At 55.7% G+C, this 24084-nt stretch overlaps 2 protein-coding genes across 7 annotated transcripts in view; one reads left to right on the forward strand and one right to left on the reverse strand.

Moving 5' to 3' along the window:
* Positions 1 to 3117: 3117 nt before the first annotated feature.
* MFAP2 (microfibril associated protein 2) lies at positions 3118 to 9344 on the forward strand. 2 transcript variants are annotated; one of them, XM_081057104.1, is made up of 9 exons: positions 3118 to 3269; positions 5539 to 5616; positions 6797 to 6886; positions 7084 to 7110; positions 7212 to 7298; positions 7425 to 7469; positions 8251 to 8338; positions 8553 to 8626; positions 8834 to 9344. In XM_081057104.1, the coding sequence occupies exons 2-9, from the start codon at positions 5580 to 5582 to the stop codon at positions 8935 to 8937; spliced, it is 552 nt and encodes a 183-aa protein (XP_080913230.1). In that variant the 5' UTR covers positions 3118 to 3269; positions 5539 to 5579; the 3' UTR covers positions 8938 to 9344. The 2 variants fall into 2 exon arrangements, with proteins under 2 accessions (XP_080913230.1, XP_080913231.1); XM_081057105.1 differs by having other exon boundaries at positions 3178 to 3269; positions 6800 to 6886; positions 8834 to 9057.
* Positions 9345 to 10507: 1163 nt separating this feature from the next.
* The window catches only part of CROCC (ciliary rootlet coiled-coil, rootletin), a 44550-nt gene continuing 30973 nt past the window's right edge, over positions 10508 to 24084 (reverse strand). For 2 of the 5 annotated variants that reach the window (XM_081057107.1, XM_081057110.1), the window contains 12 exons: positions 22320 to 22487; positions 20762 to 21134; positions 17361 to 17530; positions 17139 to 17259; positions 16674 to 16837; positions 15348 to 15563; positions 14446 to 14670; positions 13873 to 14022; positions 12926 to 13126; positions 12604 to 12735; positions 11858 to 12037; positions 10508 to 11107 (listed from right to left, as the gene is read on the reverse strand). In XM_081057107.1, the coding sequence (XP_080913233.1) occupies positions 11021 to 11107; positions 11858 to 12037; positions 12604 to 12735; positions 12926 to 13126; positions 13873 to 14022; positions 14446 to 14670; positions 15348 to 15563; positions 16674 to 16837; positions 17139 to 17259; positions 17361 to 17530; positions 20762 to 21134; positions 22320 to 22487 (2187 nt within the window). In that variant the 3' untranslated portion in view covers positions 10508 to 11020. Of the gene's footprint in view, positions 12038 to 12603; positions 12736 to 12925; positions 13127 to 13872; positions 14023 to 14445; positions 14671 to 15347; positions 15564 to 16673; positions 16838 to 17138; positions 17260 to 17360; positions 17531 to 20761; positions 21135 to 22319; positions 22488 to 24084 lie in introns of all 5 variants that reach the window. The other 3 variants (XM_081057109.1, XM_081057106.1, XM_081057108.1) reach the window with 2 other exon arrangements.

Raw genomic sequence — 24084 nt, forward strand, 5'->3', positions numbered from 1 at the left:
ATAGCTGCCACCTCTGCTTGGGTTCATCAAGCCAGGGGAGCGGGTAGAAGCAGCAGAGAGGAGCTGAAAGCAGGACTCTAGGGTTGGCAGCTTTGGGGCCTCAGTTCCCCCCTTTTGTTAAATGTAGGGGCAGGATTTCTACCAGGAGTTTTCCTCTCCTACTCTACTCGGATCACGCCTGGCAGCAGTGAAGGGCTAAGGGAGGGTACAGAGGGCTGGGTTGGCCCCCAGAGCCCTTAGCACTCCAGGGGACAAAAGTCTCTGCTATTCTGTGATAGACCCTGGAGAGGGGGGTGGCAGATGGTTATTCATTCATTCAGTTGACAAACCAGCACAGAGGAACAAATGATGCATGAGACATACAGTAGTCCCCCTTATTCACAGGGGTTCCGTTTCAGGACCCTCGGCAGATGCCTGAAACCACAGGTGGTACCACACCCTATTAATACTACAGAGGGTGCCACAAAAATGTATACACATTTTGGGGCGGCCAGATGGCTCGGTTAGAGCGCGAGCTCTGAACAGCAGGGTCACCGGTTCGATTCCCACATGGGCCAGTGAGCTGCGCCCTCCACAACTAGCTTCTGGAGGGGCAGCCGGATGGCTCAGTGGGTTAGAGCGCGAGCTCTCAACAACAAGGTTCAAATTCCCGCATGGGATGGTGGGCTTTTAGTTTTCAACTAAAGATTAAAAATGGTGACTGGACTTGGAGCTGAGCTGTGCCCTCCACAACTAGATTGAATGACAGTGACTTACAGCTGGTGGGCCCTGGAGAAACACACTGTTCCCCAACATTCCCCGATAAAATTTTTTTAAAAAAAGTAACAATTATTCAAAAGAAAGTATACACATTTTAAGAAAACTATTAAAATTGTAATACTCAATATATACCGATAACAAAAGATGAATACAAATCACATTTGACTTCTGCAATTAAGAGATGCTCGAGGGTAAAGGGGATCAAATATATGGTGATGGAAGGAGAACTGACTCTGGGTGGTGAACACACAATGGGATTTATAGACGATGTAATACAGAATTGTACACCTGAAATCTATGTAAATTTACTAACAATTGTCACCCCAATAAAATTAATTAAAAAAAAAAAAAAGAGATGCTCAACGTGGTCACCATCAGCGTCCAGACACTTCTGATTACAACGAACTCCTGCTTGAGCAACATTGACCAAAGTGCCCACCTGTATACATCTTTTTGGCACCTCCGATATGTTTTTTCCTATACATACATATCTATGATAAAATTTATAAGTTAGGTACAGTAAGAGATTAACAACAATAATAAAATAGAACAATTATCATAATATACTGTAATAAAAGTTATGTGACTGTCTCATCAGTAAGTAAAATAAGGGTGACTTGAACACAAGCTCTGTGATCCCGTGACAGGGATCTGATAACTGAGACGGCTCCTAAGTGACGAACGGGCACAGAGCATGTGTGTGGATACGATGGAAAAAAGGATGATTCATGTCCCGGCTGGACAGAGCGAGAGGGTTCGAGATTTCATCACGCTATTCAGTACGGTGTGCAATTTAAAACTCATGAACTGTTTATTTCTGAAATTTCTATTTAATATTTTCAGACCGTAGTGTTTCACGGGTAACTGAAACTAGGGAAAGCAAAACCACACATAAGGAGGGACTACTTTCTAATAGCATTCAGTCTAGGGGATTGGCAGCTGAGAGTACGAGGGGGCGATGGCCAGGGCCTGAATCAAGGGGCATCCCAGTCGCCTCCCCCCCATCCCCCTGCCTCAGGACCTCAGCTCCCATGACCAGGCAGGTCTGAGGACTGCTCTAGAGGCAGGGGACATCCACCCCCCAACCTTCCCCCACAACTGATCTCTCCTGGGAGAATCAAGTGTACATTCATTCATTCCACAAATATTTACTGAAGAGCTGTTCTGAGCCTGGCACTCTGCCTAATGAGCAAAAACAGGATGAGAAAAAAACAGACCTTGTCCCTGTCTTCCTGTGGCTGACAGGCTCATGGTGGGGGGGAAGGGGCAGATTTCAAATGGTCCCACAGACATAGGACAGCATGACAGCTGTGAGCAAGAAAGCAGAAGATGCTTTAGGAACGTGACAGGGAGAGGGAAGGCTCCTCTGAGGAAGGGTGTGTTTGACCTATAACCCGAAAGAGGTGGACCTCGCCAGCCATCCAGGAGGGAGAAAAGCTTAAGCAAAGGCCCAGTGGCAGCAGAGGAAGGGGTTTAGTGCGGCTGGATGGGGACCAGGCAGGGAATGAGAAGGCTGAGTCAGACCACAATGAAGGGCCCTTGGGGGCCACAGGGGAGATTAGCCGTGATCTTAGTTACCATGGGAAAGCAGTGAAAGGCCTTAGGTAGGAGTACAGGCAGGGTTTGAGGTGGGCCCGGAAGGGCAGGGCCCACTTGGGAAGGCCCAGATTGGAGGTTATTACAGAGTCCAGGCAAGAGACGGTAACTTACACCACAGTGGGGGCAGTGGACAGACTCAAAAGCTATTTTGGAGGCAGAATTAGTGGCCGGCTGCTGGATTGAATGCAGGAGCTGATGGCAGCAGACGAAGCCTGAGTAATGTAATGTGAGATTGGTGGTGCTGCGCTGAGTGGGAACACCTTTGAGGGCCAGGTCTGGGGGAGGGTCAGGAGGTAGTGGACTTAGATCCTCGTTGGATCTGATGTGCCTTGGGGACATTGGTGGGGCCAGACCCAGTAGGCTAGAGCCCTCCAGCTGAAAGAAATGCTGGTGTGGAAGCCAGGCATGGCCCAAAGATGGCTAAGGAGACCCAGAAGGCATAACCAGAGAGGTAGGAGGCACACCAGGCCAGGGAGGGTATCCTGGAAGCTGGGAGAAGCCAGAGGGAACGCAAGGCTTCCTTCTAGCTGAGGGGCTGTGGGTGAACTACCTTTATGAACCTTGGTTTCCTTCCCCGTAAAATGGGGCCAAGCGCTCACCTCACCCACCTCAGCCCTGCCTGAGGGCCAGACGTGATGGGGAGATGAGAAAGCGTTCTGCACAGTACGAAGTGTTGAGCAGACCTAACGCTGGCTCCCCAGGCGCCGCCCACACCCCCAGGGCCGCCCCAGAAACGGGTTGAAGACCCCAGGGCGCGGCGACCCGGCCGGCGGCGCTCGCGTTAGGACCCAGCGGATCCGGGGCTGGAGGGCGGGCGCCGGCCCGTCGGGGGCCAGGAGCGGGGCTCGCAGCTGGCAAAGGGGCGGCTCCTGCGGGCGGACGAGGAGCCGGCGGCGGAGTGAGCCGGCCAGGTAGGCGCGGGCCTAAGGGCGGAACCCGGCGGGCAGCGCTCGGGGTCCCCGGGTCGCGGGCAGGGGCGTCCGAGAGCCTCCGGGGGCGGGTCCCCGAGCCTGGGGGCGGCGGCCGGGGGCCCTGATCTCGGGCTGTCTGAGCAGATGCTAAGAGGGCACTTGGAAAGTTTGGGGTCGCTTTAGGCGGAGGGCTCGAGTTGCGAAGGGAGGAGAGTCCCTGTTTGGGGGGCGCCAGAGGTGGGGGCGTCGGGGATGGGGGTGGCTTTTGTTTCTTCTCCCCGGGAGGTTGGAATGCGGCGGGTGGGGTGGGGGTGTGCGGCGGGAGCGCCGGCAGAGACGCGGAGAGACAAAGAGAGATCAGAGACTGGGAGAGCGCGCCGCGGCGCTTCCGTGGCTGATTGTTCCCAGCTGTGCGGGCCGCAACATCTGGTTTCCTCCAGCCGACCCCAGCCCGGCCTCCTGAGCTGGTAGAGCCTCCGTCCGAGTGAGCGTGGGGGCAGGGGGCTCCGAGTAGGCCCTGCCTGTCTCCCTCCCCCAGGAACCCTGAAGGGAGGGGGGTCCACAGCTGTGGAAGGGGTGGGTCGTCTCCCAGGCAGGTCCTGGCCTCCCCCACACCCCAAAAATCCATAGTGTAGAAGTGCTCGGAGATGTCCCCAGCTACAAGTCATTACTCCCACTGGACTCTCCTCTTTACAGCCACACCCCTTGCCCTGGATCCCTTCCCCCAATAAGCCTGGGCCTGGGTGCAGGGGGCTGAGGAGCCAAGGAGGGGCTTTGGAGACAGACAGAGGCCTCTTCCCTCGTACACCTCTCACTCAGGACCTCCTCCTGAGTGGTGACAGCTCCAACGAGCCTGGCTGCCACCAGCCACGGGAGACAAGGATGGGCGAGCGAGGCCCTGTGGGGACTTGCAAGGAAGGAGCTCCAGGCCTTTCAGTCACTCCGTCCAGGAGGAGGCCAAGGGTTTTTGGAATGGGGGTGGGGGAGCCAGATGTCCCCTGCCTCTGGGGCAGCTGGAGTCCTGAGTCTCATCTCCTCCACCCACCCATCCCCCAGTTTCCTCACCCACCTCATCTGACTGCAGTGAGGGTTAAGGAAGGGAGTGAGACGTTACATGCATGAAATGGGTAAGGGTCACAGAAGTCTCAGGACTGCCTATGTTTCTGCTCCTTTCTTTCCCTTCTCCCTAGATTCTCCAGGGGAAATGGCAAAGTTAGGTTTCCAGTTAGCTTTCTGGAAGAACTCTCTTTGCTGTGGCAGGGAGGGAGCTTCCTGGCTAAATGACCCCTGCGGGCTCTTTCCCAGCGCTCCCAGCAGAAGGCTGACAGTCGGAGGTTGCCCTCCACTGAGCTGGAACTGGACGTGGGGACCTGTAGACGCTGCCAAGTCCACTGTGGGGCCAAAGGCTGGAGGCTGGACTCAAGCAGGGGTTCTTGCACTTCAAGAGCCTGGCAAAAGCTCTTATGAGTGTGTCCCCCCAAAAGTCACACACATAACACTTGTCATACAGTGTCAGCACCTCTAAGCTGGGTGACGTTATGGTCCCCTCCAGCGTTGCCCTTCTAGGAGCCAGAGAAGCCCTCATTAGACTCCACCCTAAGTGCTTCCTGCTGCCACAGACAAATAGACCACAGTCTCGTGAGTCTGATGGACAGCCAGGTCTTGGGAGGCCTGGCAGAAGAGGAATCTTTTGGGGGTGGGAGCCCTGCCCAGGCCTGACTCCCTTAGGGACCCTGGGGCCTATGCATGCAGTTTCCTGCTGAGCAAGGGCCCAGGCCTTCATTGGGAGCAGGTGGTGGGGTTGGCAGATGCTGCTGAGTTTGGGCTGTGACGTTAGCTGGACAGGGCTGGGGTCCCAAGGATGGGCCTGGGATCAGGGAGTCACATAATCAGTGTATTCGACACCTGGGGAGGTGCTGAACCAGAGGGTGGGTGTGGTAGTGGGTACAGAGAGTGGGGTCAGGGCTGGCGGGGGATTAGAAATGTCCGCTTACTGAGCGGGGCAGGGTAGGGTCTGTCCATTTGTCACAATCAGCCTTGGAGCCAAATTGGAGGTCTTGTCCCTTGGGACCTGAACACCCAGAGGGCCATCAGGGACAGCAGATGTCCCACCAAAGTTGTTCCCCCTTCACATTCCCAGGCCCTCCATATGCCTGGCTTCTATTCCGAGGGCCTCCTTCTCCAGGCTGAATTCAGGGCAGCAGAGCTGGGTTCCACGGTCCTGGGTTAGAGGGCCTGGGATACAGCTTGTCCCCTCCTCTTCCTCCAGCTGTCCTCTGACACCAGCCCAGCCCGCCTCACTGTGTAGCCATGAGAGCTGCCTACCTCTTCCTGCTATTCCTGCCAGGTAAGTGGCTACTGAGGTTGGAGTGGGGGCTCCCCTTTTGTGGGCGAGAGTGAGGTTTGTGGGTGGAGAGCTGGCAGTGCCCTATGGACAGAACTCAGCTGCCCGGGCCCAGTCCCTCCTGCCTCCTGGACTGCAGACTGGATTGGCCAGCCCCTCCCAAAGTCTGAGGCATTTCCTGGGCCCTCACCCCAACTGTTCACAGCAGCAGGCAGGCAGGATTCTGGAGAGTGGGCACACAACCAGGCTCCAGGAGTTCATGCTTTTCCTCTTACTTACCGACCCTCTAGGAGCCTATGTGCCGGACGGAGTCTGGAGGCCTGGGTTTTAGACCATTTGGGGCCCAACTGCCCTATACAATCTTGACCTTAGAGGGGTCCCTGTTGGTCAAGTGAGGAGTTATCAGCGGGGATCAAAAGGCCCTGCTATGTCTAAGATGCATTCATTTAACAGATTTTTTTTTTTTTTTTTTTTGAGAGCCCACTGGCCCATGTGGGAATCGAACCGGCAGCCTTCGGAGTTAGGAGCATGGAGCTCTAACCGCCTGAGCCACCGGGCCGGCCCCCCCCCCTTTTTTTTTTCTTTTTAATTTTTTTTTTTAACAGATATTTTTTGAGCTCCTACTATGTGCCCGGCACTGGGCTAGGCCCTGGTTCATAGCAATGAACCAGGTAGGGAAATCTCTGCCCTCGTGGTGCTGCCAGCGTAGGGAAGGGAGGCCAATATTATCAAGTAGACATGATAAATGTCTGATTGTGTTGAGTGCTATGATGGAAATAAACAGCAGGATGAGTTGGAGAGGATGGGTGGACTAGTGAGAGCCTTTTAGCAGAGTTGAAATTTCAGTTGAGATCTGAAGGAGAAGGTAACTAGGATCATAGGCCTAAGGAGAGTCAAGTGCAAAAGCCCTGAGGCAGGCAGGAGCATGCGGAGTTCCAGGAACAGCCTGGAGGCCAGCATGGGGGAGATGGGCAGGATGATGTCAGTGAGGTGACACAGGACCAGAGAGCATAAAGGCCCTTATGGTTGAAGGAAGAGTTTGGATCCTGTGGGTCTAAAAGTTGGCTTATAGGCTCTTAGCGTTTTGTAGGCCTGCCTGACCTCTATCTCCCCTCCCAGAAGAGCCTCAGGGACCCTGCGTCCTGCCCTGCTGGGCACCCTCTCATGTTTCTCCTCCCCACAGCAGGCCTGCTGGCTCAGGGGCAATATGACCTGGACCCATTGCCACCGTTCCCAGACCACGTCCAGTATACCCACTACAGTGACCAGATCGGTAAGGCCTCGCCTACCTCCCCTGATGTCCCCCCAGCCCTTGCCACATCCCCAGGTGTGCACGGTTCAGCCAGGGACCGGGGAGGTAGGGTGATGGGAATCTCAGCAGGGGTGGTCCCCGGCTCACCTGTAACCTCCTTTGCCCCTGGGGCTGGGAACTAGCCTGACCCCCCATTCCATATTCATCTTTGTTTTCAGACAACCCGGACTACTATGATTATCAAGGTAAAGGGCGGGGGCAGGGTAGAATGGGCGGTATCTGGGTGGGGGAGCCCACGGAGACCTGGGGGGCGGGCAAGGCGCAGACCCCTTATGACCTGTTGCAGAGGCGACTCTTCGGCCCCCTGAGGAGCAGTTCCAGTTCCAGTCCCAGCAACGAGTCCAACAGGAAGTCATCCCGGCCCCCACCTTTGGTAGGTCACAAGCTCCGGTCAACCCTGGGAGTTGGGGGTCTGCGCCAGGGGTGGGAGAGGTGACCCCCCCCCTGCCCTGAATAGACTTCCCTCAATGACCTCTACTTGCCCCTTTCCCAACACTAGAGCCAGGAAATGCAGACACCGAGCCCACGGAGCCCGGGCCTCTTGGTAAGAGCTTTCCTGACAGCTGGAGAAATAAGCATGGCCCCAGAAGTTGGGGTGTGGTGGGGTGCAGCCCTGGTAGCACAGAGACAGCCAGGTGTTTTGCTCTGGCTGGGTAGGTGGTGGGGGTGGGAGGCTGCAGATGTGCCCCAGCTTTAGGCCAGCAACTCCAGGGCCCCCTAGGCAGCTCTGGGAAATCCCTCTGGGCCTGGCTGGAGACTTGAGTTGGCTGCTGCCCTGGGAGGGGCCCTCTGCTCCCAGGCACTGGGGAGGGGCAGGGAGCATGCTGGGGGCTTCCTGGCAGCGGTGGTGCTCTGGCACGGGAGATAGGAGAGGCAGGAAGCCCAGGCTGGCTCAGCAGGCCCCAGGCTGCCCCAGCCAAGAGCCTGAGAGAGCGAGACTGGGAGGGGTCCTGTCTCCCCCTCCTGAGCTCAGGGGGGTGGTGTGTGTGCTCCTGTGAGGTTCGTTTGGACTTTTGTGATCCTGTGTGTGGGTATGGATTCGTGTTTGAATTTATGTTTTGGATATATGCTTCAAGGTGTGGTTGTGAATTTGTGTATCTGTAAATACATTGTATGGAATTGGCAGCCCCAGAAAGTCCAATTTTGTGTATGCATGTGTTGGGCGTGTGTATATACGTATATATATACGTCTAGGCTGGGCCAGGGGTGCAGGGCGTCCCTAGAACCTGAGATGAGAGGCAGTCACCAGTGGTGAGGGTGGGGGCTGCCTCTCCAGCCCTGGGCCCCAAGCTGAAGCCCCCAGTCTGACCTCGCCTATCACCCAGACTGCCACGAGGAGCAGTACCCGTGCACCCGCCTCTACTCCATACACAAGCCCTGCAAACAGTGTCTCAACGAGGTCTGCTTCTACAGGTGAGCGCGGGCAGGGCCCTGGGGGCGGGGAGAGGGAGGCAGCTCCAGCCAGCCCAAGTAGAGTTTGGGGAAAGAGAGTTAATCCTGAAGTTGAGCTCAACTCTGGTTGAGCCCTAGCCTGGGGGCCCCGACTTCCGGCTCCAATGCCAGGTCCTGTCCAGGCTCCCAGCGGCTGGGGGAGGGTGGGACTAACTCCCCCGGCCCCACCCCCCAGCCTCCGCCGAATGTATGTCATCAACAAGGAGATCTGTGTCCGCACAGTCTGCGCCCACGAGGAGCTCCTCCGAGGTAGGAAGCCCCCCCACCCCAAGACCTTCCCCTCCCCCTGCCCACTCATCATTAATCCACATTGTCCACCCACCTGATATTTACTAAAACGTGTGTTATGTGCCCAGGGCCACTTCCAAGGGATCCTGAGATCAGGATCACCAGGGTTGGGGAGCAGTTTCCATCACCCAGCCCCACTCTGACCCCAACTCCTTCCTGCCCCAACAGCTGACTTATGTCGCGACAAGTTCTCCAAATGTGGCGTGATGGCCAGCAGCGGCCTGTGCCAATCTGTGGCAGCCTCCTGTGCCAGGAGCTGTGGGGGCTGCTAGGGTGGAGCTAGCACCCTGAGCCCTGGCCCCGCCTCGGATCTGGGGCCCTCAGGCGCTGCCTGACCTGGTGCTTTTCTCCCCAGCCTGACATTCCTTTTATTCGTAAAGTTAGTGGACTGCGTCTCCAGGGGTTGTGTCCGGCCCCTCCTCCAGCACATGGCTACCCCTGGGACACAATGGGGGCTCCCCACTGCCCAGTCTTTGCCCCCAGGTGGGGGGCATCCCAAGCCTCTTGGTGGAACCTGAGCCCCCAATGTGCCTTCTCAGTCCCTCTGAGGAGTCAGTGCCCCGAGGGCAGCTCCCTGAGGTAGGCTATGCCCCTCGCCCCAGCTGGTCTGCTTGGATTTCCTACAGCCCCCGGGCATAGAACACCTCTGTTTTATACAAAATTAAAAACAAGTTTTTACAAAAGATTCAGAGTCACTTTTCCAGATCAGAACACAGAGCGGGCAGCTAGGTGCCTCCAACACTGCCTGTCCTCATTGAGCGGCTACCTGGCCCCTTGGGGAGAAGGGACTGTTCAGATCACTGGTGGCCTGGCCTTTGCAGTCCTGGCCCTGCCTCCCCACCCACTGGCTTTAGTGCTGACCTGCCAGAAAGGTGTGTGTGTGTGTGTGTTAGTTATAAATAGAAGGTTCGAGGACACAGCTTTGTCATTGTCAGGGCATGAGACCCCCGTCATTAGAGGGGTGCAAGCCACGAAGAGAGGCTACCTGTGTGGAAGCTAAGAGTGTGTATAGGGTGTGAAGCAGGAGGTCGAGGTACATGGATTCTGAGATCGAGGCTTTGGGGGGAGGGTTGGTGCCGTTTAGAGGGCGAGCTAATATAACACCTCCCTCTGACCAGCACGTAGGGACCAGGCTCTGCATGAGTGCTCAGCATACAGTCTATTGAACCCTCCAAAAAGGCCTATGTGATGGGTATAATAAATATCCCCACATTATGGACATGGAAACTAAACCCAGAGGCGTTAAGTAACCCACCCAAGGGGCCACAGCTAGAAGTGGTGGAGCTGGGGCAGAACCTGACTCCATGGATTTGGGAAATTTCTCCTTGCAAACACTGAACACCTTCTATGTGTACTTCCTCATAACCATCCTGTGGGGCAGTTCCCATTTTACAGATGAGCAAACCGAGACTCTGACAGGTTAAGCAGCTATGCCCATACCCAAGCTCACTTGGGAGCCAGGCCAAGGTTCCACGTTCACTCCCAGGCCTGCATTTGTTCACCAAGCTGCCTGGAAAGCCTGTCACTATCCAGAGGCTGGGTCCCGTCCTGAGGAGGGGCCAGAAGGCCTCGGCTGGAAAGAGTCGAGCTGCACGGATTGGGTTATAGTTCCAAGCCTCAACAGCCCCATCTGTTAAATGGGGTGGGTGGTACTGGACCCTAGAGCCTCCCCACCCTGACATCCTGAGGTTGGTGGTAAGTAAGTGCCACAGGCCTTCCTAAAGCCTCTCCACTCCCTGAGCCTGTGCCTGGGGACCCCATCCCTCTGGCCCCAGGCCCCAGGGATCTCCCTGCCCATCTCGCAGGTAGATGCAGCACATTGATAATAAAGGGACACGTCTGTACAAAACCGTTTTTAGAAAATGGGGTCTGGTTGCAAAAACACAACAGTTCTGAACAGTTAACATTGTAAAAAGGTATAAAAATACAGGGACTCTGAACTCCAAAGAATTTCTGACAAACACTGAACTAAGGCGGAGAGATCTCTGGGAAGCCAGGGCAGAGCCTGGGTCGCTGACCCCTGCCCTAGGCCTGGGCACCCGTGTTCTTTCCCATGAGCCATAGATTAGGGGGTCCCCCTGACCCCTGGCTTTGGCTCAGCCATTCTTGGGAGGGATCTTGTACAATCTGGAGTGGCTCATAGTGGGTTGGTCTGATGTTACCGGGAAGCCACGGTGGGCCTGGCCTGGCACCGATGCTTTGCCTTGCTGAACTGCCCACCTGGCTCCTCCTCACCCCCAAGGGAGCTTTGGTGGCCCCAACAGGCGCAGTCTCTGAGTGGATTGTGCTAGCGAGGAGGTCCCTCTCCTGCCCCAGCCAGAGGGCTGCTCTCCAGGACACCTGCTGGGAAGGGACTCATTTCTCTGGGGGGCTGGAGGCAGGGCAGAAGGATGCTGAGCTCCTTCGAAGCTCTTGCTGCAACTGTCCCTTCAGAGTAGATACCTGGGAAAGAAAGAGAAGGTAGGGCCAGCCAGCCAGCCCAGGTCCTCAGTCTGATTTCAGAGAAAGGGGGGTAACTGCAGCTGGACCCCAGAAAGAACCCAGTGCTGCCTGTTCCAGGAAAAAACTGGTCTCACTGTGAACCAGAGTACTTCCCTTCTCATTCTGTTCCATGGCTCAGTCAGGTATCCTTTGACTACTCAGCATCAATTTGGGGGCCACCCCATCTCCACTCACCACTCAGGCCCGGCCCTAGCCTGACCAGGGGCGGACCTGTGGCCCAGGCTGGCCCTGCAGACATACTGGGTCAGGGATGATCAGAAAGGGGCATCCCCGCGACTTTGGCTGTTGCTCTCAGAGAAAGACCACCTCTCTCCTCTGGGATCGAGGGTTGTTGGGATACCCTGAGTTCTGCAGCTACGGAGGCCACCTGTGCCACCCAGGGATCGGGCCTGCCCGGGCAGGGGCCAGAGGCGAGCAGAGCTATGGCGAAGGAACTGAGTTCCCATGACCACTTGACCCGTGTCCGCCATGGCTGACACCAGCATAGATCCACCAGACCGTTCCCATGATGGGTGCCATTGACTTTATACCCAAACGGTCACGTTCAGCCCTCTTCCCCTTCTCCCCCTCTCCCTCCCCTTCCTCCTCCAGGTTCACACCCCATCCTGGCCCAGACTCCCAAGGGAGGGGCGGGGGAGTCCTGCTGGTTCTGCAGCCCCAGGGAGGGGGAGCCCAGTCAGACTCCAGTACCTGCTCCTCCAGCCCACGCACCCTCTGCCGGTGGGCCCGCTCCCTCGCCTCCAGGGTGCGTTCCGTCTGCACCTGGGCACTGCGTAGGCGCTCCACCTCCTGCTGCAGCTCCAACTGCTGCTGCTCCTCCACCTCCAGCCGGACGGGGCCATGGTCCTGCTCCAGTGCCACCACCTGGGCCTGCAGGAGAGGCCTAGTTGGGGTCTGGCCCTGTGTGTGCATGTATGTGTATGTGCAAGGGGGTGTCGGGCACCCCAGGGTAGGAGCCTGAAGGCCCCCTGGGGCAAAGCCAGTGCAGGCAGTGGATGCAGGAGATCCTTGCTTGTCCCTGAGCCCCTGGCCCTCCTGGCCTGCATGTTAGGGTACCTAGATAGGCACGCGTGTACACACACATACACAGGCCCATATACATACAGGCACAAAAGCAAGCATGTAAATACCTATGTTTACACGGATGCAGGCGTATGTGCAAAAGCCCAATAACTCCTACATACACCCACATACATGAAGATATCTGTACACACTCATGCCTCTACATGGCTGCAACACATGAACACAGGCTCACGTGCTAACCAGCCATTAGCATCTCTCTTCTCTCTGCTTTGGGCCGCCCCCTCCAGAGTCTGGGCTGGTGGGTTGTGAGGCTGGGGGCCCGGGGCTGACTATCAGTAACTCCTGGGACTGCCTGCCTGGCACTCAGCCTGGGGTGGGGGTGGGGTCCAGGGCTGCCTGGGCAGGGGCGGGACCTCCAGCAGCTGGATCTGCCTCTGGGCCTCGGCCAGCTCCAGTTCTGCCCCTGTGAGCGTGCGGTCCAAGCGGCCCTTCTCTGCACTCAGCCGCACTGTGTCCTCATGGCTGCGAAGCTTCTCCCGCTCCACCTAGGTGGGGAGAGCAGGAGGGGAGCAGGGTGCCCAGGCAAGAGGGGGGCCTGGGAGGGGTGTTCGAGTAGAGGCAGCAGGACCAGGAGCCCGGGGACCCAAGGCCCCCAGACTCTAGGGACATGCAGTTAGGACCACGCATGGCTAGGACCCAGAGGAAGTGCGGGGAGGACCCTGGGGAGCAGCCTACCTTGTCCAGTGTCTTTTTGAGCGCAAGCCGGTCCTTCTCCAGCCGCAGGGCTGACCGCTCCACCTCCCGCTTCTCGGCCTCCAGCTGAGCCAACCCGCGCTGCAGGCCTCCCAGGCGCTCCTGCAGCAGCTGCCGCTCGTCCTGCAGCTTCTGGACCTTGCGCAGGGCTGCAGCCTCAGCCTCTTGTCGCTGCCGCAGCACCTGCAGCAGAAGCCAGCAGGTCCCCAATCCATCTAGGCCTCAGTGTGCACGTCTGAAGTTTGGGGAGGACGATGCCAGTCTGCTGTGCCCGCTCACTCGGCGAGGGGACTGAGGGCTGCACCAGGGCACCGTCCCCTGAGGCCAGACAGCTGTCCTCTCTGCGCCTCAGTTTCTTTTTTTAATTTCATTTTATTTATTTTTAATTGGGGAATATTGAGGGAGAGTATGTTTCTCTAGGACCCATCAGCTCCAAGTCATTGTCCTTCAATCTAGTTGTGGAGGGCGCAGCTCAGCTCCAAGTCCAGTTGCCGTTTTCAATTTTTAGTTGCAGGGGGCGCAGCCCACCATCCCATATGGGAATTGAACCGGTAACCTTGTTAAGAGCTCGCGCTCTAACCCACTGAGCTATCCGGCCGCCCCTCCGAAGCTCAGCAGCAGCTCGTTGTCTTCAATCTAGTTGTGGAGGGCACAGCTCACTGGCCCATGTGGGAATTGAATCGGCAGCCCTGTTGTTCAGAGCGCACGCTCTAACCAACTGAGCCATCTGGCCGCCTCTCTGGGCCTCAGTTTCTTCATCTCTATAAAGAGGGTACCATGCTTCATTCCTGGACCCATGGGTTGTGGGGGTTCCTTCTCAAGAGGCTGAGAACTGGGTTTGGATGAGGTTGAGATAGGTGGGAAGGTGCCCACCCCACCCCGTGAGTCTCAGAGTCCTGGGAACGGAAGGGTCTCACACTGGTCCTCACCTCCTGCAGCTGTTGCAGCTGGCCCTCAGCTTCCACCCGCTGCAGCTCCAGGTCTGCCAGCTCGCCCCGCATTGTCTGCACCTGCTCGCCCAGGGAGCTGTTCTGCTTCCGGGCCTCAGACAGCGCCTGCCGAGCAGCCTCCAGCCGTTCCTGGGAGACAGTTGATGGTGCCAGGCTGGCTTGGGAGCCCTGAGGCAAAGGGCTCTCCCCTACTCTGTACCTCAGGCCAGACTCACAGCCCATAAAAAGGTAGTCATCTCACCTGGAGGGTGAGCCAGACAGCAGGTACCCACTGATTTGCATAAGGTGGAGACCCCACAGACCAGAACTCTCCTCCGGGTCCCTCCAAGCCTATACTAGTAGGCTGTTCTCTTTTTTGCCCCCTACAACCTCCTCTCATTGGCTGATGCTTTTATTAGGCCCTCCTCTCCCCCATTGATTGGCTCCTTTGGAAACACCCAGGGTTTCCAACTAACTGCCCATTGGCTGGCTCTCTACCAATCCCTCCAAGCCTGCCCTGTTGACTAACGCTCTCACTGGGCCCACAACCAGACAGACCCAGAATCCCCATACCTGGAGCACTTGGCGGTCATGTTCACAGGCCTTCAGGGCCTTCTGCAGTTGCAGATTCTTGTCCTGGGTGCTGGTGAGGCTGGCACTGTTCTGGGCCAGGGCCTCCGTCAGACCCTGCACCTTGTCACGCAGGGCTCCTTCGCTCTCCTCCATCTTGGCCAAGGCCCCGCTCAGCCGGTCCACTGTCAGCTGCAGAGTCCCCGCCTTCACCTCACTGTCTGCCACCTGGCAGGAGAGCAGACAGGGCGGTAAAGCGGCTGTGCTCTCGTGGTCTCCAGAAAAACATCCAACCCAACCCAAGCTAATCCCACCTCTCTCTAGGCCTTCATCACTGATCCTCATTGTTCCCATGTGCTCCTACTGGCTCAGCCTACTGCCACCAAGGCCCCGTCCCACTGCTGGTTAACTACCCTCACCCAGAGCATCATCAACCTGGTTGTCTCAGACCCTGTGGTCTCCTCCCTGTTATTCCCCTCTCCTCCCTGCCACGGAGGAGAAAGGGTCGGTACCCAAACCCCGGGATTTTCTGTGTTCTTGACGTTGGTGGGTGGCTGTGCAGGGCTAGCAGAATTACTGAACATTCCAGTTAGAGATGAGCTTACTGGCAGCCAAGGCAAAGGGGAAATGAGCGAAATCTACGTCTCTAATTTGTCCCACATGCTTCCTATGAGTACATTGTCATCAGCAAGTTCTAAATTCGAATTTTGGCTCTGCCTCTTATTAGCTACGTGATCTTGGGTGATGACATCATCTCCCTGAGCCTCCATTCATCCACCAGTGAAATGACAACGATGATAAAACCTGCCTCACGGGGCTGCTGGCTGGGAGGATTCTGCTGTCCCTGTAAAGCACTTGGCACTGGGCCTACAGATGAGGAGCCTCCAAGTGGGGGAGGGACCCACCTGTCTCTGCAGGGAGTCCACCCGATCCTGGAGGGCCTGGGCCTGGGCCTCACGGTCGCTCAGGCCCAGGCGGCTGCGCTGCAGTTCCCCCTCGAGCGAGCGCCGCTGCAGCTCAAGCTTGATGGTGCGGCTCTCAGAGGCATCCAGTACCTCCTTCAGGCGCCGCTTGTCACTCTCCAGCTTGACCTCGTTGGCCTTCATCTTGCTGATCTTCTCCTGTGGGTGGGGGAGGGCTCAGGCCCCAGATGTCCAGCCCACCCCACACCTTCCTCATCCCTCTGGAACCCTTCGGAGAAAGTGGGGAGCAGTCTAGAAGCTGCAAGTGTGTCCTGAGTTGATTCGGGCAGGAGCCCTGGGCTCTGCTGGGTTTTAGGGGATGATGCTCCTCCTTCCCCAGCATGGAATCAGACGATGAAGGAGGCTTGGGGAGAGGGGAGAGAACAGGAAAACAGACTGGGGTCCTTCCATCCCTGTTACCATCCTGGAGACAGGACAGGGCAAGGCGGTGTTCTTACAACAGCCTTCCCAGGCCTGGCCCCTCTCCTGCCTGCTCAGGGCCCCAACCCTGCCATGTCTACACCTGGCAGCCCCACTCTGGCTCCTGCCCAGCTTTGTTCCTGGCCTCCTCTTGCGGCCCCTGCGGCTGGGCCCAAGGCCAGAGCTGGAGCCGCAGACACAACAACCCAGCTCAAGCTCGGCCTAGAGCCAGAGGCAGGGGGTAGGCTGTACGGGCAGTAATGGAGGGCCAGGGGAGGAAAGTGGGGAAGGGAGGGAAATCTGTGGCTGCAAGAAGGGCTCATATCTTTGGCAGCCCGGACTGTCACCACCAGGGCCTGTGCTTCCTGACACACACACACACACACACACACACACACGCACACACACGTCCCCCAAACACAAATAAAGCCCCCAGCACATCACTCATGGCTATACAGAAATGAAGGAAACAGAGGTCCCCTGAGGACCGGCTATGTGTGGAGCGCTTATGTGCACCATCTCGGTAAGATAATTATCGGTCTCCCACTTTTACAGACGAGGAAAATGAGCTTCAGGCAGGTCATAAGCAGCAGGGTTAGGCTTAAACCCAGGACTGTCAGGTTCAAAAGCCCAGCTCTTTTCCTCTGTAGCTTAGTGACCTCAACGTAGAACAAGATGATGGACTCTGAACATGCTTTTGGAGAAAGAGTCACAGGCTGGTCCCTTCAGTGGGTGCTGAGAGATGAACCCAGGCAGACAGAAACAGATGCACCCAGTAGGACTTACAAACATCCATTCAGCCAAGCACTGGTTCCCGCCTCGCCCCGCTGGCCCTCAGCTCCTGCCTACCTGGTTGGCACGGAGCTCACTCTCAGTGGTCTGCAGGCTCCTCTCCAGGGCAGCCACCTGGTCCAGCGCAGCCCGGAGCTCCCGCTCACTGCGACGCACACTCTCCTCCTGCAGGGCCAGCTCCGCCTGGGCCCCACTCAGCCGCCCATCCACAGTGCGCCGGGCTGTGGACCCACCCCGGTGTCAGGCCTGGCCAGGCATAGCCCCAAGGCCTGAACCAGGCCACAAAATGCCGGCCTGTCCCCCACCCAACACAGGGGCTGGCTTTCTGAGTCCTTGAGGATCTGTGGGTTTGGACATGGGGTAGGGCTGACCAGGGATGGCCTCACAGAGAAGACAGCCCCGACTCAGGTCACAGGGGCCAGGGCAGGGATGCAGGAGCCACGCAGGGCAACCCCACAGCCTCCCACTTTAGATGCTAAGAGCATGAGAGAGCAAAGCAAGAACCCAGGGGGTCACACTCACCTTCCTCACTCTGGGCCATAGCCTTTTGCAGCTGCCTTGCTCGCGAGGTTGCACTGTCCCTCTCGGCCTCCATCTCAGACAGCTGGTGACTCAGGGCATTCGTCTGGGCCCGAAGCTCATCCTGCAGCCCCAATATTGGGGGAGAGGGAAGACCCCTATTCTGACAAGCTGCAGCCTCTCAGCCACCCAGTTCCCTAACCAGTTACTCACACTCAGCCTCACCCGTTCTCTCTGGGCGCTCCGTAGCTCCTGTATGAATTCCCGGAGGGCCCCTCGCACTGCCTCCGGCTCCAGGTCTGGAGACGTCGGGGAGGTAGCAGGTCGTGGGGATGGTGGCTCAGATCCAGGGCTGTGTTCCAAGGGGCTGGGGCTGCTGAGCCCTTCCCCACTTCCTAGAGGAGGAGATGTTCTCAGGGAGGGAGCCACTGGCCTCTCCTGCCAGGATGGTGCCGGCAGGGTCTTAATGCATCCCCCCGTCTCTGCTGTACCCCATGAGCTTCCCACAGCACAAATCGGGTCCCCTCACGCTCCTGCCCCACCCTTCACCGGCCCCCACAGTCCTCAGAGTCAAGGCAACCTCCTTGATATCACTTAGAGGCCGTGGTCCTCACCCCAGCATCAGCCTCTCACCCTTTACAAGCTGGCCACTCCACATCACCCTCAGCTCCCATGTTCTAGGACATTCCCTCTTCCAGCACAAGGGCCTTTATACATGCTGTCCCGTTTTCTCCCCGTAGCTTCTCTTTGCCTGGACCATTCATTTAGGCCTAAATGTAAAGACCACTCCCCAGACGCCTCCCTGGCCCCCGGCCTCATTGGGGTGAGCTCACCCAACCCACATGGAGCTTTGATGTCTGCTCCCTGCCCGGACAAGAGTGCCACAAAGGCTGTGTCCCAACACTCCGTTACTTCGACATCTCCTTGTGCTGAGTGCTGGCACTGGGCCAATGATTTCCCTACATCACCTCACTTCATCCTCACAGTAATTTCCTGAGAGGTAAGGTAAGGACCAATTCCTCCCTTCATAGGCTGGGCGGGAACAAAGCAGTAACTTGGTCTCCAAGATGGGAAGATGATGGGAACAGAGACGGGAGGGGGCAGGGTGGACAGAGACACCTAGAGGTCAACGTCGGAACTGCATGACCGTGGTCAGCCTGTTAGCCTTCCCTTAGCGTCCTCCTGCCTCTGCCAAGTAATACCCAAATTGCCCCACAGCACCCAAGGGAGCTGCAGCAGGGGGTCCTACTGTCCCCGGGGCCTCCATCCCCTCAGGGTAAAAGCCAACACTCTTGTAGTGGCCTGCAAGGACTTTTTTTAAATTGGGAAATATTGGGGAAGTTTTTCCAGGGCCCATCAGCTCCAAGTCATTGTCCTTCAATCTACTTGTGGAGGACGCAGCCCCCTGGCCCATGTGGGAATTGAACCAGCAACCCTGTTGTTCAGAGCTCGTGCTCTAACCGAGCCATCTGGGTGCCCCTGCAAGGACTTCTTGAGCAGGTCCTTTGACCCCATGCCCTCACCTCCTACTCCTCTCACGTTGCTCGCTACACTCCAGCTACTGCTGCCTGTGTTGTTCCAGGACAGAGGTACTTACCTCAGGACTCCCACTTGCGCTCAGTCTCTTTTCGCATTCTTCCCTTACCTATCACCTCCTCAGTAAGGCTGTCCCTGTCTCCCCCACAGACACCCCTAGTACATCCCGCCTTTGCCTTATCTTTAAAAAATTTTTAAAATCTGATTGGTGTCCTTATAAAAGGGGAAATTTGGACACGCACTCAAGGAGAAGATCATGGCGAAGACTGGAGTTATGCAGTCATTAGCCAAGGAACTACCAGAAGCTAGGAGGCCTGGAATAGGTCCTTCCCTCGCACCTTCAAAGGGAACATGGCCCTGCCCACACCTGTATCTTGATCTTCTGGCCTCCAGAAGCATGAGACCTAAATTTCTGTTGCTTAAGACACTGTTTATGGTACTTTGTTAGGGCAGTTCCAGCACAGTGATACACTCTCAGAAACTCTGTACCCATGAAGCAGGAACTCCCAATTCCCCACTTCCCCAGCCCTTGGTAACCTCTAATCTACTTTGTCTCTATGAATTTGTCTGTTCTAGATATTTCATATAGGTAGAATCATACTATATTTGTCCTTTTGTGACTGCCTTATTTCACTTAGCATGATGTTGTCAAGGTTCCCCCATGTTGGAGCATGTGTCAGAATGTCCTTCCTTTTTAAGGCTGAATACTATTCCTTTGTATGGATACACCACATTTTTGTTTATTCATCTGTCTACAGACACTGGTTGTGTCCACCTTTTGGCTATTATGAATAAAGCTGCTTATGGTCCAGTCCCTGTTTTCAATTCTTTGGGGAATATACCTACGAGTAGAATTGTTGGGTCATGTGGTAATTCTAAGTTTGACTTTTTGAGGAATTGCCAAACTATTTTCCACAGTGGCTGCACCATTTTACATTCTCACCAGCAATGTCCCTTGATTTTTCCTTACCTGTTTTCCAGCCCTTACCATCACCCAATACATTCTATATTTCATTTATATATCACATTTCTTATCTATTTCCATGCCTAGACTACCAATGCCATAAAAGCAGAAACGCTTGTCAGTTTTACTGTGTCATCCCCATTGCTTAAATGGTAGTTGGCACATTGTAGGTGCTTAATAAAGGAATTGAATGAACGAATGGGATCCTGGAGCTGAATCTGCAGAGTTGAAAAGGCAATGACTCAATATCCCACAGTGCACTTCCCACAGTTCTAAGATTCCACAGGTTCTATTCTAAGTCCTAGGAATCAAGATGTGACTGTCAGGCTGAGACAAGATGAATGCTCCCTCAAGGGGTGCTCACGCGTCCTGAAGCACAGGGTTGATTTTCCCAGTGTCATTCATGGGGCCTTGGGAGCAGGGGGAGCTGGGAGATTTTTGAAGGCGTTCCTAAAAGGGGTGTTGGGTTAGGTGTATATCTGTCTGGGGGAGATATCAGGGTCAGAAGCCTGGTATAAACGGGGGTGGGTCTAGGATGGTAGACTGAAGAGGATGGGGTGCTGATGGAGAGAGGGTGGGGGCAATTACAGAGCATGGAGGCTCAAAGACTTGGAGGAGTTAGGAGCATCAAGAAGAGGCTCCCGGGCGGCCGGTTGGCTCAGTTGGTTAGAGCGCGGTGCTCTTAACAAGGTTGCCCGTTCAATCCCCACATGGGCCCTCCACCACTAGATTGAAACAACTACTTGACTTGGAGCTGATGGGTCCTGGAAAACCACACTTAAATAAATAAAAGTTTAAAACAAAAAGGGGGGTTCCTTCCATCCCACCCCTTTAAAAAGAAAAGACCTTTAAAAAACAAATTTTAAAAAAACGAAGCCCCTGGAAGCCAGGATCCGAAGGGGAGGAGCCTCGGTGAGGGGACAGGGCTAAGACCCAGTTTCAACAGAGGGGCGGGGCCCAAATGGGCGGTCCTCCGCCAGGAGGCAGGGACTAGCCAAAGGGGCGGGGTTTGAGACTGCTCATCAAACGAGGGGCGGGCCCAGCCTGTGGCGGGCTCCTGGGCGGGACAGTACTAGACGGGTGGAGAACAGGCGCGGGAACTCCCAGGCTCTGGCACACGGCTCACCTCCCGCGGGCGCGCTCCGGGCAGGAGATCCCGGCACCGGCCGCGGGGCAGGGCTGGGTGCGCGGCCGAGGCCCAGGCCCCGGCGCAGGGCCGAGCGCAGGCCGCCCAGCTGGGCCTCGGCTGTGCGCCGCTGCGCCTCCACGCGGGCCAGCTCGGCCTCTAGGCCTTGCGCCCGGCCCTCGGCTGCGCTCAGCCGCAGCCCCAGCTCCGCGACCTCGGCCCGCACTGCCTCCAACTTCAGCTCCAGGCTGCGGGCATGGCCCAGCTGCTGCTTCTCAATGCCACGCGCCTCCTCCAGGGATCCCAACAAGCCTCGTTCCCGGGCCCGGAACTCGCCCTCCTGCTCCTGCAGCTTCCGTTGAGCTCCCTGGAGCTGGGGCAGGGGTGAAGCCAGGAGGTGGAAGTCAGCAAGGCCGCCCCCCTCCTCCCGCCAACCTGACGCCCCAACTCCCAGCCTCGAGCCCACCCAACCAAAAGTGGGGTGCACAGCATCTATTCCCCTAGTGGTCTCCACCAAGCAGGAAAGGAATACACGGGAGTGTGGGAGGAAGCTATTAGAATTTTTTTTAATCTCTTCTGTGTATATGCCTTATAATGTACACAGTTTATAAGTAATAGACAGCTAACACTTCCATAGATAAGACTTAGTGCCAGGCACTAAGTAACTTTAAAAAAAAATCAACTCTAATTACCACTATCAATCACCTGCATTTTACAAATGAGGAAACTGAGGCACAGAGCAGTTAAGTAACTTGCCCCAGTCCGCACAACTGGTAGCTGAGAGCTAGGATTCCAAGACAGGCAATATGGCTCCAAAGGCTGTTCTCTTAACCACGAGGCCACACTGCCTCTGAGTGCACATAATTTGTCAATAAATCACCCAATGGGGACATATATGAAAAATGATTTACTGATGGAGTACATGATCACACACACATCCCTCTCTGGTTTAGAGAATGAGTCAACTTCTCACGGTCATCAGTTTCACGGGACATCATTTACTGAGCACTACCTAGATACCAGGACCTATGCCAAGGCCCTGTATACCTCCCCTGCTGTGCTAGCCCTTAGCCCATGAGGGCTGTGAAGTACAGAGAGGTTAAGTGACTTAGTCAAGGTCACACAGTAGATTCAATGCAATAAAACAGCCAGAAAAGGCAGAGTGGAAAGAGTGCAGGCTTTGGAATCACAGACCTGCATGGTTGTGTGACCTTGCGTAGATCCCTTGACCTCTCTGAACCTCTCTGTAAATTGGGGCGAACTGTACCTACCTGATGCGGCTGCTGGGAAATTGAAACAAGGTTGTCTACAGAGCATCCCTCACCCCACTCCCCACCTCTGCTACACAGTTCATGGAGTTGTTATTACTACTATCATATCTGGGGAAGAATCTCAAGGAGTAGGGCACAGGGACAAGTCCTAGGGAGCAGTCTCTCAGAATGACACCAGCACTGGAGTTCCCACCTGCTCCTCCCGGGAGGGAGGAAAGAGGCAGAGCACCCTGCTTGCCTCCTAGGACCCACCCCACGCCAGGCAGCCTGCCCACCCACCTAATTACCTCCAGCCTCATGGCCTCCAGGCTGGCCTCACCCTTCAGCAGCTTCTGTCGGAGGCCCAGGGCCTCCCGTCGGCCCTCCTTTTCTGCCCGCTCACCCAGTGCCAGGCGACCCTGCAGCTCTGCCAGCTCCCGGCTCAGCCTGGCATTCTCACTGTCGAGGATCTTCATCTGTGAGAAAGTGGACATACGTAGGACTCAGGACCCATTCTCAGCATCTACAGCCACTTCTAAGCTAGGGTGATGGTGAGTGCCCGCAGGCTCCAACAGCAGCCTGTTCAGCTCTGCCTCTATACTCTGCCCAGTCCAGGCCCGGTACAGGGGACACTCAGGACCCACTGCTCTAGGGACACATACACCGAACACCATCCCAAATCCACGGGGAGCCCCAGATAACTCCACCAAACTCAAGCCATGCCAGGCACCTGGGAACCAATGACCTCTGTTTGCCACCTAATGGTAACTACCTATCATGGGGACCAGGGAAGGGAAGGAAGAACCCCATCAGACCAGGAGTTCTGCAGGGTAGGAACCACAGCTCCCTGGGTCACCTTTCACCTATACAATGCCTAACTATTATGGCGTGCTTAACACGTGTCCAGCCCTGTTCTAAGCACTTCATTCATATTAACTCATTTAACCTCCACACAACCCTGTATGGGATAGGTACTAACATTATCCCTATTTAAAAAATGAGAAAACTGGGGGCGACCGGTTAGCTCAGTTGGTTAGAACTCAGTGCTCTTAACAGCAAGGTCGCCGGTTCAATCCCCACATGGGCCACTGTGAGCTGCGCCCTCCATCATAACTAGATGAAACAGCTGCTTGACTTGGAGCTGATGGGTCCTGGAAAAACACACTTAAAATAAATAAAAGTCTTAAAAAAAAAAAAAAAGAGAAAACTGACGCTCAGAGAGGTGAAGTGGCTTGCCCAAAGTCACACAGCCCCCAAGCAGCAGACTGGGATTTGATCTCAGACAGGTAAAATGCAAAGGTGTGTTCTCAGGCCCTGTTTCCCCACAGGAGTAGGTGGAGGGTAAGGCCTACCTACCCCACTGCGATATAGCAAGGAGAACATGAGGTCATGCTGTGGCACGCAAAGCACCCAGTAAGAGCCACAAATTTCAGGGACTACTCTGATTTCCAGGATGTCACCCAACAGGAAGAGCCTAGGTAGAGAGGGCCATGGTGGGACGTAGAGAAGATTCGTTATTCATGATATCTCTGGGTGATGCAGAGCCTAGGCGCCCAATGGGGCTGAATGGGACTGTTTCCTGTTCTGCGAGCCTTCCAGACTGGGAAAGACGGCACTCACGCTGTCCGGGGCAGTGCCCAGTATACAGAAGGGACTTTTTGTTGTGGTTGTTGAATTATTCTTTTTTAAAATATATATTTTATTTTTCAATTGGAGTTGACATTCAATATCATCTGATTTTAGTTTCAGGTGTAGAAGACACTTGTTAAATACTTGCTCTTGTTGATGAGTTTGGAGATCATTTAGTTCAGAGGCCAGCAAAGTACAGGCCAAATTCCACCAGCCACCTGCTTCGGTAGGGCCTTGCGCTAAGGATGCTTTTCACCTTTTTAAATGATTGGAAATGGTTCATTTTGTAAAAATAGATGAAAGAAAATCAAAAGAAGAATAGTATTTTTGACACATGAAAATTGTGTAAAATTCATATTTCAGGGTCCATACTAAGTTTTAACGGGACACACTCCGACTCGTTTACGTATCGTCTAGGATTGTGTTCTCACTGCAACGACACAG

The sequence above is a fragment of the Rhinolophus hipposideros genome, assembly GCF_964194185.1.
Source record: "Rhinolophus hipposideros genome assembly, chromosome: 8".
Classification (NCBI taxonomy): Eukaryota; Metazoa; Chordata; class Mammalia; order Chiroptera; family Rhinolophidae; genus Rhinolophus; species Rhinolophus hipposideros.